This window comes from Notolepis coatsorum (assembly GCF_963971535.1).
Source record: "Notolepis coatsorum genome assembly, chromosome: 4".
NCBI classification, from domain to species: Eukaryota; Metazoa; Chordata; class Actinopteri; order Aulopiformes; family Paralepididae; genus Notolepis; species Notolepis coatsorum.
The window spans coordinates 21,755,436-21,772,904 of NC_140168.1; the positions used below are offsets into that span (position 1 = coordinate 21,755,436).

At 44.7% G+C, this 17,469-nt stretch overlaps 1 protein-coding gene across 2 annotated transcripts; it reads left to right on the forward strand.

The window, feature by feature from the left end:
- Positions 1 to 4,526: 4,526 nt before the first annotated feature.
- On the forward strand, positions 4,527 to 13,758 carry LOC311226961 (beta-microseminoprotein-like). 2 transcript variants are annotated; one of them, XM_084312430.1, is made up of 4 exons: positions 4,527 to 4,645; positions 8,507 to 8,612; positions 11,497 to 11,602; positions 12,955 to 13,755. In XM_084312430.1, the coding sequence occupies exons 2-4, from the start codon at positions 8,585 to 8,587 to the stop codon at positions 13,073 to 13,075; spliced, it is 255 nt and encodes an 84-aa protein (XP_084168556.1). In that variant the 5' UTR covers positions 4,527 to 4,645; positions 8,507 to 8,584; the 3' UTR covers positions 13,076 to 13,755. The 2 variants fall into 2 exon arrangements, with proteins under 2 accessions (XP_084168556.1, XP_084168555.1); XM_084312429.1 differs by lacking the exon at positions 4,527 to 4,645 and adding an exon at positions 7,580 to 7,716 and having other exon boundaries at positions 12,955 to 13,758.
- Positions 13,759 to 17,469: the final 3,711 nt, after the last annotated feature.

Here is a 17,469-nt window from a genome sequence, read left to right on the forward strand (position 1 = left end):
ATACCTGCAATAAATCATTGTAGACAGCAATTGACGACAAACATGCCTGTTTTGTAATGCTGCTCTTCTGCTTTGGAACATTGGCCAGGAGCCATTAATTGTTGAGGTATAGTTGTTTATCACATGCAATTACCCACAAACATTCCTGTTTTGTAATGCAGCTCTTCTGCTTTGGCATTTCAAAATTAACATAGGTATTTGTTATGGTTTGTAACCGACCCCAATCGCACAACACAAGACAGGTATGAGAGTAAGCCAAGAACAGGGCATTTATTGAATACAAACAAAAAGCGGCACTGTCCCTTTAAGGGAGAACACAAAATACTGGAAACAAGAATTAGGGAAAATAGGCACTGTGCCTTTAAGAGGCGAGCAGGCTAAGGGGCTAAGGCTAAAGGACAGGGCCAGGGCAAAGGACAGGGCAGGAACAGGGGCACTGGAGAGGGGAACAGGGACAGAGGCCCGGGGAGGCGGGCTGGAGACAGGGACAGAGAAAACAGGGTTAAGGCCTTGGACAGGGCGAGGGCCAGAGCTGCTTACAGGGATGGAGTAGGAGCGCGCCGGCTAGAAGAGCGCGCCGGCTCGGGGTCTGGAGTGGAGCGTGCCGGCTCGGAGAGACGCATCCTCCCGTAGAGAATTAGGAAGCGATGCGCGTCTGGAGTAGTAGCGCGCCGGCTAGACGTCTGGAGTAGGGCGCGTCGGCTTGAAGAGCGCGCCGGCTCGGAGAGCGCGCCGGCTCGGAGAGACGCATCCTCCCGTAGAGAATTAGGAAGCGATGCGCGTCTGGAGTAGTAGCGCGTCGGCTAGAAGAGCGCGCCGGCTCGGGGGTCTGGAGTGGAGCGCGTCTGGAGAAGAGCGCGCCGGCTCGGAGAGACGCATCCTCCCGTAGAGGATTAGGAAGCGATGCGCGTCTGGAGTAGTAGCGCGCCGGCTAGACGTCTGGAGTGGGGCGCGTCGGCTTGAAGAGCGCGCATCCCCCCGTAGGATAGGGAGCGATGTGCGTCTGGAGTAGTAGCGCGCCAGCTAGACGTCTGGAGTGGGGCGCGTCGGCTTGAAGAGCGCGCATCCCCCCGTAGGATAGGGAGCGATGTGCGTCTGGAGTAGTAGCGCGCCAGCTAGACGTCTGGAGTGGGGCGCGTCGGCTTGAAGAGCGCGCATCCCCCCGTAGGATAGGGAGCGATGTGCGTCTGGAGTAGTAGCGCGCCAGCTAGACGTCTGGAGTGGGGCGCGTCGGCTTGAAGAGCGCGCATCCCCCCGTAGGATAGGGAGCGATGTGCGTCTGGAGTAGTAGCGCGCCAGCTAGACGTCTGGAGTGGGGCGCGTCGGCTTGAAGAGCGCGCATCCCCCCGTAGGATAGGGAGCGATGTGCGTCTGGAGTAGTAGCGCGCCGGCTCGGGGGTCTGGAGACAGGTGGCGATGGCTGGCACCTCGTCTCACGCCGGAGAAGAACCAGCATACAGAATACAGATACAGAAACTCCCGTAGGAGCCTACAGATAGAGAACGACCCGACAAGGACTGGAGGGGAAGTCCAGGTATTTAAAGCCCTCTGGGGCGCTAATTAGAACACCCATCAGGTGCGTGATGGTAATTGATACTTGACTTAGAAGTGTGTGTTCGGCAAGGACCAATCAACACAGAATCCTCACAGTACCTTAAAGGAACGGAGCGAGGCAGGGAATGCAATAAATCAACAAAGTACCTTAAAGGAACGGAGCGAGTGGGTGGGGGCTGGTGAGGTGAGGAGACAGGGAATTAAAGGTCCAGGGAACAGGCGAACCTCACAGTATTAGTTTATCTATGAAGCCATTGTCAGAAAGCTACTACCTTATATCACAATGATGATGAGGGTCTGATACCCCATCTGTCATAATATATATGTAAAAATAAATACAGGCAATAAAACATTTAATCTGAATATAAACTATAAATAATATTCAACGGTATACACAAAGGTGAAGATGAGGGTCTGTCTTCCCTACTGGCCATAATATACATTATAGTCTGTGTAGGGTTTAGTGGTTAAGAATCAGACATTTCTAATAGTTCCCAAGTTCTACTGTCGTTAATTCTCCAGCTGCAGTAAGCAGTCCATGGCCTTGGTTGTAGAGCCTGATGGCCACTGACACAAAGGACTGGCCAAGGCGTTTAGAGGAGTGTCAGGGTGGTATGAGTCTGTGGCTGAACGTGCTCCTCATCTTGACTAGCTCCTCATAGAAAGGGTAGGAGGGGTTCTCCAGGTTAGCGACCAGCTTCTTTATCATCCTTCTTTCTGCCACCACCTTTAGTTTGACCAGCTCAACTCCCACTACAGAGCTAGCCTTCCTCACCAACTTGTTCACTTTGTGTCCCTTGAGTTGATGTTACCCTCCCAGCATACAACGGCAAAAAAGAGGATGCTGGCTACTATATTGGTAAAACTACTGCAGCAGTCTATTGCACACATTGAAGGACCTGAGTCTCCTCAGCTTAAGGTATGCTTAATGTCCCCCGAGTACAGTCTGAATTTGTAAAGTCAGCCTTTTATTTTAATGCCCGAACTGCTTGGAATGATTTTCAACACACTTTAAAAACCCATACTCTAAACTATCTACAATTTAAAATCATGATCACAAACCTCCCTGCTCCAATATGTAAGCTTTATTTATATTTCATGTGTTTTGTCTTTTATTCTATATGTAACTGTTTTAACAGATTTCTTTCTTTATTTTTTATCTGTGGTTTGACCTATTTATTTTTACTTGCCTGTAACTTGACATAATTGAAAATTATGGCAACTTCAATGATTTTTTTCGAGTGGAAATAAAGGTTTGAAATCAAATTAAAGTAAATAATGGCACTTAAATATCACAATGGTTATTGAATAAACTCTTTTAGATTATAAATCAAATTCCCCATTCTGACTCTCTTGGGCAAAATAATATTTTCTCTTTTCAGTGTATCCGCACTAAGAATCTTGTTTCTCAGATGTCAGTTTGAAGCAAAAATCAAAAGCCTTCTGTTACATAGAAACTTAAAAAACGTGATCTTCCTCATCTTCTTCTCAATGGAGGAGTTCCATAAAGCTGCCATGAGGTCAGGAGGGTCATGTGAGGAGTCCATGATGCAGTGCAGTCGACTGTAATGTGGAGTATGGATGGAACCCAGGTGTATTTGTGGAGTATGGATGGGTTAGAGTTAGGATGGAACCTAGGTGTATTTGTGGAGTATGGATCAGGGGCGTTTTTAGAGTTAGAAAACATTGGGGGCTTCAGCCCAGGGGGGTGGAGGGGGGTGTAAACATTTTTTTTTTTTTTTTTTTTTAGATCCGGGGCTAGGAGAAAAACATCCGGGGCTAAAGCCCCGGAAGCCCAGGGCTAACGACGCCACTGGTATGGATGGTTAGAGTTAGGATGGAACCTAGGTGTATTTGTGGAGTATGGATGGTTAGAGTTAGGATGGAACCCAGGTGTATTTGTGGAGTATGGATGGTTAGAGTTAGGATGGAACCCAGGTGTATTTGTGGAGTATGGATGGTTAGAGTTAGGATGGAACCCTGGTAAAGAGCTGGATTTGCGAACCAAGCTTTAGGACAGAAGGACAAACAGTAGGAGATAAGTCTACAGTTTTCACCTTTATCTTACAGCGCCTCTGGCCAGTTGTGTCACAGTGTGTCACATTTCTAGCATATAGCATTGCAGGAAATTGAGAAAATATGTGTGTGTGCTGTGGGTGTGTTGATGGCTTGTTATTGTTCACTGCCTCTTTGAACTGTTCACTGCCTCTTTGAACTGCTGCGGTCTGCTGCGGAACTGCTGCGGTCAGGCAAGCGATACAGAAGTCTCAAGGCGAGCACAGAAAGACTCAGAAGAAGCTTCTATCCCCAGGCCATCAGGCTGCTAAACGAACAATGAATGAACACTACACAACAACAACCACCAAACGCACATAGCACACACATCCACACGCACACACTCACTTTAAACAAACACACTGTAGCACCCACTCCACACACTTATAGCACACACCCACTTTAAACAAACACACTGTAGCACCCACTCCCCACACTTTATATTTATGGATGAAGGATTGCACTACAACTCGTACACCTTACTGTAAATTGTACCAAAAATTGTACCTCATCCCATTTCTGCTTTGCACTAGATAGTACTGTACATTAGTACACTGCATAGTATTGTGTATTGTATATTATATGGTAACTCAGAACATTGTACATATGTCTATACCGAACACTGTGACCTCATTTTCTTCTTCTAAATTCATGCTATATTATGTTATTATGTTATTTGATACTATCTTGTCTAGCACAGTCTCTGGAGCGTAACAGTAAGAAGCATTTTGTATGAAAGTATTCTGTACTTCTGTATGACAACTATTAAAGAACTTGAACTTGAACTTGAACTTGAACTTCATTGTTCAATCATTGTTCATTGAGCAATCAGGAGGAGGGGTCAGTAGGGGGTAGAGGGCGGGGCTAGTGGGATCAGACAGTATTTAACCAATAATGGAACATCAGATCATCAGACTGCTGGAGCCAGTAGAAAGGCGACGAGACAGAAGGAAACATCACGACTGTTCACACCTCATCATCAGGTGGTAGAACTGGTGGAACCAGCCAGCAGACACAGAACGCTCTTCTTCTCCAGGTGAGGACACACTGGGGGAATCAATTAGTACCACACACACACACACACACACACACACACACACACACACACACACACACACACACACACACACACACACACACCTCAAAATAACTCCCAAATTGATGGTACTGCATGTGAGCTCTGGTGGACGTGTTGTCTGGAATTGGCATAACGACGGAGAAAAAGTAGAAGAAAAAAAAGAAACTAAACATTCTGACTGTGTCTGAGGTTAATTCTTTACAGTAATGTATATTTGTGTACAAATGCATTTATGATCATCACAATCTACCAAAGGGTTTAAAAAAAAAAATCTTTTAATTCGGATGTTCATTCTTATCTTACACATCAGTCCAGGTACCTGGCTGCATATACCTTATTGCGGTACTTCTCTTAGGCAGTTCTCAGTGAGGGTCCAATCTTTGGAATGCAGCTGATCATATGCTGAGGAAATCTCCATCTCTGCTTATTTTTAAAGCAAACTACAAAAAAATGCTCATATCCAATAGTAGATAGATAAATAGGTCATACATGTAGGTATGCATTTGGTTATGTGGGTGGGTAGGTTTGAAGGAAGGCGGGTAGGTGGTTATGTATTTTTATGTACGCCGTATACAGCATATCCATGTACTGTGTGTATGTATGTATGTTTGTGTTAACACATATCTTTTGAATGTATTACTGGTATTATTTAAATAATATGTATATTTTTGTATGTTTGATTTTTCAAAACAGGGGAAGTTCTCGATAAGCCTATATAGGCTTCAAACTTCTATCAAACTATTACAAAATAATATGGTTATTATGTATATATATTTTTTTTTTTACTTTTGTTTAACTCTGTGTTAATAAATAAATACAAATACAAATGGACAGGCTATGCTGTGCTGCTCTGGTGGGCTTGTTGTCTTTATGGACAGGCTGTGCTGTGCTGCTGCGGCTCTGGGAACTTTGGAACTAAGGAACTAACTTTGGAAGTAATTTCATTTTAACGCTCTTGAATTGGTCATTTAAAAAGGTGATCTAAAAGAAAGGTACTAATCGTCCACACGACCCTGAGTATGAAGATTAAGATGTTGACTTCCCCACATGCAAAGGGACAGAGGTATTGAAGATAGATATGTTGAATATGTGAATATCCAATATGAAACCAACTTTACCCCAGTGCAAAACATCACAGGCAGTGGAGCACCTTTCAGTGCTTTCAAAGGAGGCATCCATAAGGAGAGAGTTCTTCATGCTCCCAGTAGTTACTACGCAGTAATCTTTTATTTTGCAGCCGTGCATGTGTGTGTGCGTGTGTGTGTGTATGTGTGTGTTATAGGTATTTCACCACACTTGAAATGCATTTGTTATTACATTATGTGGCACATTATTACTTTATTCATAAAATAACTGTGGTAATCAATGTAGTCTTTAATGTAACAACAAGCCTATAATGTAGTTATTACAGTATGCATTCAATATTTGTATTATATTTTTCAGACTATTACATTATGGTATTTTAGTACATATTTGTATTACATTGTGTGTAGTTATTACATTATGTGTAGTTGTGACGGTGGCCGATTCAGTCACATAGAACTTACTCTTAAAATAATTGAGGCTACAAAATGTGCAATACGACAGTGTGCAAACAAGCGTGGTGCAAAACCAGCAGTCTAGCATGGGTGAACTGTGTGTGTGAAAGATGCCGTCTGTTTCCAAGCCAGAGAGCGCTGGACGTCCGTGTCCGTCCCCTTCAGACCTGAAAATTACAAAAAGTGAATGGACAGTATGGACAGTGGGTAATGGACAGTACGCCGCTCTTGCAATACTTACACATACGACCGGTTTAACCCGGTCGCTGCGTAGATCAGGAGTACGGCGTAGTGTATCTGCCGACACCCTCCGGTCGAATCATCTGTACGGGAAGCCTGAATACTTTAGACAACAAATGTTTGTTTCCGCGTCTCTGATTGGCCAGGTAATTTCTGGTCATGTGACATGTACGCCCAATCGTGGGACCGCAAGTGTCTACACTGGTTAAGCTTCGGGCGGCGCTCTTTCGAAGTTGGTTAAGGTTAGAGTTTGTCTTAGAGCATGGCGATAGAACGCCTGCCCTTGTTTCGACGGTTAAGCTTAGGCACTCTTTCGAAGTTGGTTAAGGTTAGAGTTTGTCTTAGAGCATGGCGATAGAACACCAGGTAGTTTGCAGGCTGTTAGACCCGGAAAATAGGCGCAGAACTTGCTGTCCCACGATTGGCGCACATGTCACATGACCTGGCCAATCAGAGCGCAAAACTTGCACCCGGAAACAAACATTTGTTGTCGAAAGTATTCACGCGTACGGGAAGCCCTCCACCAGGCACGTGCACACATGTCCCGTTTGAGCCTCATAAAAAAGTGCCATTAAAAAAATAAAAAAATAAAAAAATAAAAAATATTTTTTACCGTTGCGCATATAGACTGCCCTTCCAACTGAAAAGTGTCAGGATAGAATCAAAACATTAGGTCAAGAGATAGAGAGATGCCCCGTATTCCATTGCAGTTTGCACGGCCTCCTCAGCGTGCCTCTCCGTGGACCATTTTATGAATAGCATGGGTGGTGATGATGATGATGATGATAGAAACCGCTGTGGCGCATACAGTTGAATGCTGGTATTTACACTCACTGAGGGACACGAAGAAGTCAAGTCCGGGATTTGGGAATCTCAAATACAAATCGGGATTGGAATAAAAAATGCATTTATATTAAACAATACAGAATATACAGCACTTCTTGGGGTCTGTAGGGTAAGCACTTATTCCCTCCCCCCTGAACATTTATGGAGATGTATGGGCCTTTTAAGTCAGTGATAAAAGTGTCTTTCAAGGATAAGTGAGCTCCTGCACTGATTATTATTATAGTTGAATATTCAATATTTGATCACCAAAACCCCCCAAAAAGCATAAAAAGGGGGTCCCCGCCCCGCCCAAAAAGGGCCCCCAAAACACCCCCGTGTGCAGGTGGATAAAAAGCCGTGCCACCGGAGAGTTCTTAAAGACTTCGCTTTCTTGTTGGCTATAAGGTCACATCGCAACAAAACATGGTAAGTTGTCTACTTTGCTCCTTGAATTCTATTGTAAATATACTGTATGGGAGCTACCATGTTGGTATAGACTTGGGGGGCAATTGATGCATCTTTCTTCATCTTTTCCTATAAAAATCGTGATTTGTATAATGAATTTTGGAATAATGTCATGGCTGCCCCTGGGACTCCCATGCTTTGTAACCCTTTCACTGCCACACGACAGAAGGTTAACCCTTTACTATCACACACAACCGACGGTCGGGTTAACCCGCTGTTGTGTGGCAGTGAAACGGTTAACCTTCTGTGTATTGTCGCAGTGAAAGGGTTAACCGTTCGGTAGTGCGGCAGTGAAAGGGTTCATCTAAATTCCTCACCGTTAGCTGTTGAGTTCCCACAGGGTTTTCCTCTCACCTTGACTTTTCATTAGCCTTTACAAAATGTATTGATACATCCAAACATCTCCTACTGTACACGTTCAGGCCCTATTTAAACATTGGCTGGCGTGATATTGATTAGTATATAGTATAGGCCATCATTTCACTGATCAAGTATTTAGAGATATTTTGGCACGGGTTGTAGCCTTCAAAAACCATCAAATAGATCACATTGTCCAAAATGTTAAACCGTACATCATATCAAACATTATGATGAGTTGATAAAACATACAGAAATACAAAAAGTGTATGTTTACATGTATCTGTCTTACATTTTCTCTCTCTCTCTCTCTCTCTCTCTCTCTCTCTCTCTCTCTCTCTCTCTCTCTCTCTCTCTCTCTCTCTCTCTCTCTCTCTCTCTCTCTCTCTCTCAGAATTCCCTCCAAGTGCTAGCTTGTCTGCTGGGGCTGCTTGTCCTGTGTCAATCTGACTGCGTCTCCCAAAAGTTAGAGATGAAAGATATAAATCACCCACCTCAGGGTGAGTCCACCCAACCATGCTGGGACAAACAGTAGTGGGGTAACAGAACTGTGGCAATAGCATCATCACAGTGAAGTAGTCTCGACAGGTGGGGGAATTGCACCAACGCTGCCAGGGTGAAGGGGTTTGATTTCCACAGGGGTCAATAATACTAATGTATTAATATGCTTTCAATAAAAGCATTCACTTCAATCTTCAATCAATATCTGAAATGAAGAGCGGGTAATTACTCCAAAGGGAACATTCTTTTCAGTGTTCGATGGAGATCAGGCCGTTCGAGTTCATCTTTATAAAATGTATGTCTTTGTCAAGCTCCAGATGTACAGAATGGGAGGTGGTCAGTAAAACAGTAGTATAATACACACACAAAAATAAAACTGAAAACAAATCCTGCTTCCTGGAAGTAAAAGCGTCAGCTGTGCGCTTTTGTATACTAAAATCAATAGTTAGATAATATGACATCAGTGCTATCTCATGAGAAACTCGTATGAGACTCATTGGTAATCCTTATTTGATTCCCTCTCGCTATATTGACATGATAATTGTTTTATATGCATTTATTTGCAATACAAGTAAGATAAACTATGAAACTATGTTAATGTAACTTGCTTTCAATAAAAGCATTCACTAAATGGAAAATGTTATAAAGCACTGTACGTATGTGCTTAAGGGTAACATTATAGAACATCAATAATATACTGGGATAGGGAGGGGGGAGGGGGGAAGAGGGGAGGGGAGGGGGGACGGGGGAAGAGGGGACGGGACGGGAGGGCACAGGAGGGGAGGGGAGGTGCAGAGCAGTGTTTGATGGAGATCAGGCAGGTCGAGTCCATCTTTATAATTCACTTGGCGGCAGCATCCATGTTAAAACCCATAAGAGACAATAAAAGGAAATAAATACAATATGCATAAACATTTAAAAACAAACACAAGAGGAGCCTAATTGCGGCCGGAATAAAGGAGTTGCCAAAAACGCTTCGTGTGTATTCCGTGCTGAAGGAGGCTCTCACTCCTTCTCCTGCTCCTCTCACCTCACTCCTTCTCCTGCTCCTCTCACCTCACTCCTTCTCCTGCTCCTCTCACCTCACTGCTTCTCCTGCTCCTCTCACCTCACTCCTTCTCCTGCTCCTCTCACCTCACTCCTTCTGCTGCTGCTCCTCTCACCTCACTCCTTCTCCTGCTCCTCTCACCTCACTCCTTCTCCTGCTCCTCTCACCTCACTCCTTCTCCTGCTCCTCTCACCTCACATCTTCTCCTGCTCCTCTCACCTCACTCCTTCTGCTGCTGCTCTCACCTCACTCCTTCTCCTGCTCCTCTCACCTCACTCCTTCTGCTGCTGCTCCTCTCACCTCACTCCTTCTCCTGCTCCTCTCACCTCACTCCTTCTCCTGCTCCTCTCACCTCACTCCTTCTCCTGCTCCTCTCACCTCACTCCTTCTCCTGCTGCTCTCACCTCACACCTTCTCCTGCTCCTCTCACCTCACTCCTTCTCCTGCTGCTCTCACCTCACTCCTTCTCCTGCTGCTCTCACCTCACTCCTTCTCCTGCTGCTCTCACCTCACTCCTTCTGCTGCTCCTCTCACCTCACTCCTTCTCCTGCTGCTCTCACTCCTTCTCCTGCTCCTCTCACCTCACTCCTTCTCCTGCTGCTCTCACCTCACTCCTTCTCCTGCTGCTCTCACCTCACTCCTTCTCCTGCTCCTCTCACCTCACTCCTTCTCCTGCTGCTCTCACCTCACTCCTTCTCCTGCTCCTCTCACCTCACTCCTTCTCCTGCTCCTCTCACCTCACTCCTTCTCCTGCTGCTCTCACCTCACTCCTTCTCCTGCTCCTCTCACCTCACTCCTTATCCTGCTGCTCTCACTCCTTCTCCTGCTCCTCTCACCTCACTCCTTCTCCTGCTGCTCTCACCTCACTCCTTCTCCTGCTGCTCTCACCTCACTCCTTCTCCTGCTCCTCTCACCTCACTCCTTCTCCTGCTGCTCTCACCTCACTCCTTCTCCTGCTGCTCTCACTCCTTCTCCTTCTCCTGCTGCTCTCACCTCACTCCTTCTCCTGCTGCTCTCACCTCACTCCTTCTCCTGCTCCTCTCACCTCACTCCTTCTGCTGCTCCTCTCACCTCACTCCTTCTCCTGCTGCTCTCACCTCACTCCTTCTCCTGCTGTGCTCACTCCTTCTCCTGCTGCACCTACACAGGTATGTCTGTGGTCCTCTCTAGTATATCTTTTAGATTCCTATCAGACGTCTCCTTTGAGAACACGACATATCGAACCGAGTCATTCTTGACTGGACTGGGTTAGGCTGTATGTGTATTCACTGCATTCTGCCTGCTGACTCAGAAGTGATCAAATACACACACACCCGCTCACACCTACACACACACGCACGGATGCACGCACATGCACACCAGTGATGCGGTTGCACGCAGTGCAGCCAAAGTTTTGTGAGCAGAAGCGCGTGCACGCACATGCACGGATGTGCACGGCACGTGCGTGCACACAGGAATGCGCTGCACTCACCAACTCGCTAAGTACCCACCTGGGCTACTTTGCATATCAATAGCGCCGGTCTTCAGGTGTGTTAAATACGTTCTCAGATACATTCACACAGAACTTGTGAAAGAAATGTGTTACATCCCATTCGTAGAGGCAATTAGGCACTGTCTTTAGTCTGTGCTTAAGCGAGGGAACATTTATGCGCATGCGCGGGGAGCGCGCGTGCACGTGGCGTCATTAGCGTGCGTGCAACCAGTGTTGACATGAGGAACGCAACACTGGTGCACACGCACACCATTACCCGCTGCCACATTTGATCAGCTAATGCTATGTACTAGGACCAACAGGTGCTGCATGGTGTATTGCTGATATTATTGACGTGTTCTAGGGTGCGTGGATAAGGCTGGCCAGCAGCATGCCTTTGACTCGGAATGGGTCACAGCAGACTGCAAGGCGTGTACCTGTACCGATCAAGGCATGAGCTGCTGTAACAAGTAAGACTCTCGCACCATCATTCTCAACGCGATGCTCCTCACTGCTGTTAACCCTTTCACTACCACACTGCAGACGGTTAACCTTTCACTACCACACTACAGACGGTTAACCTTTCACTACCACACTGCAGACGGTTAACCTTTCACTACCACACTACAGACGGTTAACACTTTCACTACCACACTACAGACGGTTAACCTTTCACTACCACACTATAGAAGGATAACCTTTCACTACCACACTACAGACGGTTAACCTTTCACTACCACACCACAGACGGTTAAGCTTTCACTACCATACTACAGAAGGTTAACCTTTCACTACCACACTACAGACGGTTAACCTTTCACTACCACACTACATACGGTTAACCTTTCACTACCACACTACAGACGGTTAACCTTTCACTACCACACTACAGATGGTTAACCTTTCACTACCACACTACAGACGGTTAACCTTTCACTACCACACTACAGACGGTTAACCTTTCACTACCACACTATAGAAGGATAACCTTTCACTACCACACTACAGACGGTTAACCTTTCACTACCACACTACAGACGGTTAACCTTTCACTACCACACTACAGACGGTTAACCTTTCACTACCACACTACAGACGGTTAACCTTTCACTACCACACTACAGACGGTTAACACTTTCACTACCACACTACAGACGGTTAACCTTTCACTACCACACTACAGACGGTTAACCTTTCACTACCACACTATAGAAGGATAACCTTTCACTACCACACTACAGACGGTTAACCTTTCACTACCACACTACAGATGGTTAACCTTTCACTACCACACTACAGACGGTTAACCTTTCACTACCACACTACAGACGGTTAACCTTTTACTACCACACTACAGACGGTTAACACTTTCACTACCACACTACAGACGGTTAACCTTTCACTACCACACTACAGACGGTTAACCTTTCACTACCACACTACAGACGGTTAACCTTTCACTACCACACTACAGACGGTTAACCTTTCACTACCACACTGCAGACGGTTAACCTTTCACTACCACACTACAGACGGTTAACACTTTCACTACCACACTTCAGACGGTTAACCTTTCACTACCACACTACAGACGGTTAACCTTTTACTACCACACTACAGACGGTTAACCCTTTCACTACCACACTACAGACGGTTAACCTTTCACTACCACACTTAGTGAAAAGGTCAACCTTCCGTAGTGTGGTAGTGAAAGGGTTAATATCACAACCAACCCCTCCTTCAGCTGTTTGTCCTGTTTCCAGCTCCTTTCGATTCCCTTATTTGCCTCATTTCTCATGTTATCGACGTCTCTTCTTCTCAGGCTCCCCAGCCCAAGCGGTGAAGAGGTGCCCCCTGAGTGTGACCTGGTGGTGGACAGGAAGGCCTGCTCGTTCAAGTTCGTGATGAAGTCCGACGAGACGAAAGAGTGTGACTTTGCCTAAGCTCACCGGGCGGCTCACAGGCTTTGATCCACCCATAACCTACTGATGGTTTTGCTTTACCTCAGTGGGACGCTGTTGCGGCTAATATTTCCCTACAAATGTAAAATGTTCCTGTCATGGAATATATTATCATGTCATTATAGACAGCTTGACTGGTTCACTCTGACCAGCTATGTAATGTGCTCAGATACTGGCAGACACTACTGTCCCTTTAATGTGGGGAGAGGATGACTTTTGACCTAATCTTTTCCTCTCCTAGCAAGGATTGTTTAGCATTCCACATAACAAACAACACCGCCAAGGCTGATTCTCCTTTGGGCAGACTTTGTTTACCTGTCTGGGTGTCTAGTGGACGTCATTTCAATTGTGTATTTAATATACGTGTGACTAGAGCTCTTGGTCACTTTATGGCCAGATGCTACTGTGTGAACATGTTGTCTCTGACTGTAAACTGAACTTTCATTGTGGCCACGGTGAAATAAACCTTTCTATTATTACAGTAATAATGACTCAGAATGGCTCATCGTTTTGTCCTTTAATATTTCCCATTACATTCCTTATTCCACTCCATCAACTGCTCCCCTGTCCCCTCTTTGAACCACACCTTTGGATTATGCTTAACCCTTTCACTGCCACACGACAAAGGGTTAACCCTTTCACAACCACAGTACAGAAGGTTAACCCTTTCACTACCACACTACACACTACAGACGGTTAGTGTGGTAGTGAAAGGGTTAGCCTTCTGTAGTGTGGTAGTGAAAGGGTTAAGTAAGGTTTTGCCTGCCCTAGTCACTCCCTCAATCAAACACACCCACACTTTATTCAGCGTCAGTTCTGTAAAACGACGATGAAAAAAATATCTGATTCCAGACTCAGATCGTGGCCGTTCTCCTCCGTGTAGTTTGGCTGTACTGTACTTTGGCCCCTTGGCCTATAAGGATTGAAACGTTCCTTTTCAGGCACAAAACAGCATGTCACTGGTTATTCATACAGACAGGACTGCAGGTCAACATCAATTTGGTGGCTATCTTCCATTTTCACTTGGAGAATTGCTGGCTACATATTACACCACGTATCTACATTATTCCAAATCCACACAAATGTAAAATAGAAAGCTTTGTTTCACACAATCTTCTTTTTTTTATCACTATTTAGTTGAAATCTTTTTTAAGGGGCAACAGGTGTAATGAAGTGACGTGAAACATGCAGCTAATTCATACACACAGACAGTGACATTGATTCATTTCATGTCAGAATTATTCACCCATTATTAAGAGATTTTTTTATGTAATCTTTTATGGAATATAGCTTTTAAATATTCCACTCTAATTGGAATTTGGTGGTAATTTGGCTGTATATATATATATCTTTTTTCCCTTTTCTTTTTTAAATTTACATCAACATTTTTAACTGATCATGTTCAAACGTATAGTAAGGTTAATGTTGCCTAAGGGAAGAATGTCTTGCTTTATTGAGTAGTACTGTAATGTTAATTGTATTTACTAATAATACTGTAGTTGTGGTGAACGAGGTTTTGAAGGAATAGCATTATGTTGCTGCTACACCACATCATGTTCATATTAACATTTGTATTCTGTAGAATTATTTCAAATCAAATCAAATCAAATCAAATTTATTTATAGGGCCCGACAACACACGTTAATGTCCCCATGGGCCGTACAGGTCTTCTTTAAACAAGTCAAGAAGACAACATAACAATAAGTCAAGAACAGAACAAGAACACCATAGGGTCCAAACATTTTTTAGATGAATGCAAATAAATGAAAGAATGCAAGCACTCCCAGACATACCCCACGCGAACGTAAGGAAAAACTCACTAAAACCTAACAATAGGGAAAAAAAGCTCCACAGGCAATGTGGAGGAGAGAAACCTTAGAAGGGCCGTTCAAGGGGGGATCTCCCTTCTTAGATGTCGGTGATAGTAGTGTTGCAGACGGACAGTTGGTAAGCATGCACTCATGTGTGTGGTGAGACACAGATGAGTGCATGCAATAGCAACTGTACATTTTGAAAAATTAAAGATAGAGCTAATAGCGATAGCAACTGAACATTTTGAAAGATTAAAGATAGAGTTGATAGCGGATCTATTTGAGGCACAGGGGCGGCGCAAGAGGGTCACGTCCTCCCCGTCTTAGTCACGGGACATTCAACACTCCGGTCGTTGCTCAGGGACAGCCGGAGACAGGGGGAAGGGGGGTGGCGCAGAGAGGGTCGCGAACTCCCGACATCAAATGATTTCTAATCATTATTCTTTCTTTATAATTTCTACAGATTATTGATTGGTTTGGTAAAGTAAATGGGGGTTAAAATGGTTCTTTTAAAATATCAGTGTCAGTTTAAGTGTCAGTTGTAACCTTTTTTTGTTTGACATGTTTGTTTATTTTCAGTTGATGATGATTTATTTCCTCCTTTCCCGCCCATACAATACAATACAGTAATTGTTACAAAGGATCAGATTAAACCGAATATATATATTTATTGATTGATATATATTGCATAGTATTTGTATATCGTTTGATATCCCTTGTATATTCCTTGTACATATACACGGAATGTCCCTTTAGCCTAGTACAGACCATAATATTTCATTCTCCTATTGGACAGCGGTCCACAGGCGCCAGGGTCTTACCCCCAGAGTCGAGTTCAAAGCTACCGTCAAGGCTTGTCTCAACATGCCCGGTTCTGCCCAGGGATACGAGACAGAAATGAGATTGGCACTAGATTGTTCGCCGTGCATATAAATATGGCGCAGGTGAATACAGAAGCACTTAGTCAGAAGTCAGAGTTACCCAATAAGTTGAAGCCTCACCCACGATACTCCGTGCGGTGAAGTATGGCCTGTTTTGGCCCCAAATAGAGCATTGAGACCGCGTGCGAATTAATAACTGAATTGTCAGAGTTTGGCGCTATACCGTCGAGTGCGACATATTTCTATTAAGTCAGTAATAGTCTATTTGTGTATAGTGTATCGTGCGGCTAAAGTTCTACAGTGACCAGCATCACCAACGCTTCCTCGTATCAGCTAGAGTGCTTATCCAGGCTGGGCTGCTTTCATGGCGCTTTCACCCGAGGAGACCTAGACGAGAACCGTGTGGACATGTACACTGGATTAATCTACCCGACGACTACATAGCCCCTTTGCGGCTGGATTATATTTGTTTTGGTCCTGTGATTTATGGAGCGGAGAATCGCCGACGCCTACACGTGTGGGATTTACCCTGTGAGGAGCCAAGTCGAGTCGGCGCCTCAGAGAGCCTGAGGCCGGCTAGCTTTCTTCACTGTGGAGCTACAGTCTACGGAGAACAGCTGTATTCGTCTGTGGATCAAGAGACTATTGCACCGTCTCCTGTACTTGGAGTCTCCTTAGTCATCGTTGACCAGACTCTCTACTACCGACAGATCCTCTACCCCTGCTGGCTTACAACCGGGGGGACCCTTCCAGTATCTCCCGCTATATATTACTAGTGTACCATAGATATAATTCCCTAAGATTCAGGTTGTATAATTACCTCCTGCGTAACCAGAGAATGGACATTCATTATTGATTTGCCTACGCATATTCCTTTGCCTTATAAGCGCATCCAAAGTATAATAGAGAAGTATATTATGTACCTTTTGCTGCAATAAATACTTGATTATACCTTTGTGTGGAACCGATTCAATGTGGGAAGTGTTCATCATATTTATATATCATGTACTGTATGGCCAGTAATTAAAGTACATAAAGCGGTAGTGGTTTAATGATACCATACTTATCAATACAGTCAGGGAATTGTACCCCTCAGTTACAGTAATAATACAATAAAGATTTGTCGGAAGATAAAGACACAGTTGTTTAAATGTTTATTTTCTTAATTTAATTTCCTATACAATGTAGGAACCGCACAAGTGATTGATTGAATGAAAATTGTATTAACAGATTGCAGAATGGGTACAATACAGTACGGCTCAATACACACAATTGTTAAGGGGATGCAGACCAGAGAAAGACTTTCGTCTTGTTTACATCAGGGTCCCCCATTTTCAATTCACAATGAATTGTAAGTAAGGGTGCAATTAGCACCGTGCAAGCCATTCTTTGTGGATCTAGCCCTGTCAGTGTATAGGAGTTCTGACCTTTCAAATAATTGTAGCGCCCCCCAGTGGTCAATTTGAATGAGATTTTCAGGGTATGCTTCCAATAGCATATATCTGCAGAGCCACAGAGCCCAACGTCTGGGCGGGGCTTCGTGGCGTGGACGTGGCTTGTGGCATGGACCTGGCTTTGCACTACTGCGCATGCGGATGAGGGGGGGGCTCTCTCGCTTGCGTGAATACCAAACCAAGCCGCATTTCTTGGAGACGCTCTCTGATTGGCCGACGCCTGTTTCTAC

Excerpts from the sequence above, each read along its gene's own strand:
- LOC311226961 (XM_084312429.1), top strand. Across the intron at positions 8,613-11,496 it reads TATAAATCACCCACCTCAGG|GGTGCGTGGATAAGGCTGGC; the intron begins GTGAGTCCACCC and ends GACGTGTTCTAG. Across the intron at positions 11,603-12,954 it reads GGCATGAGCTGCTGTAACAA|GCTCCCCAGCCCAAGCGGTG; the intron begins GTAAGACTCTCG and ends TCTTCTTCTCAG.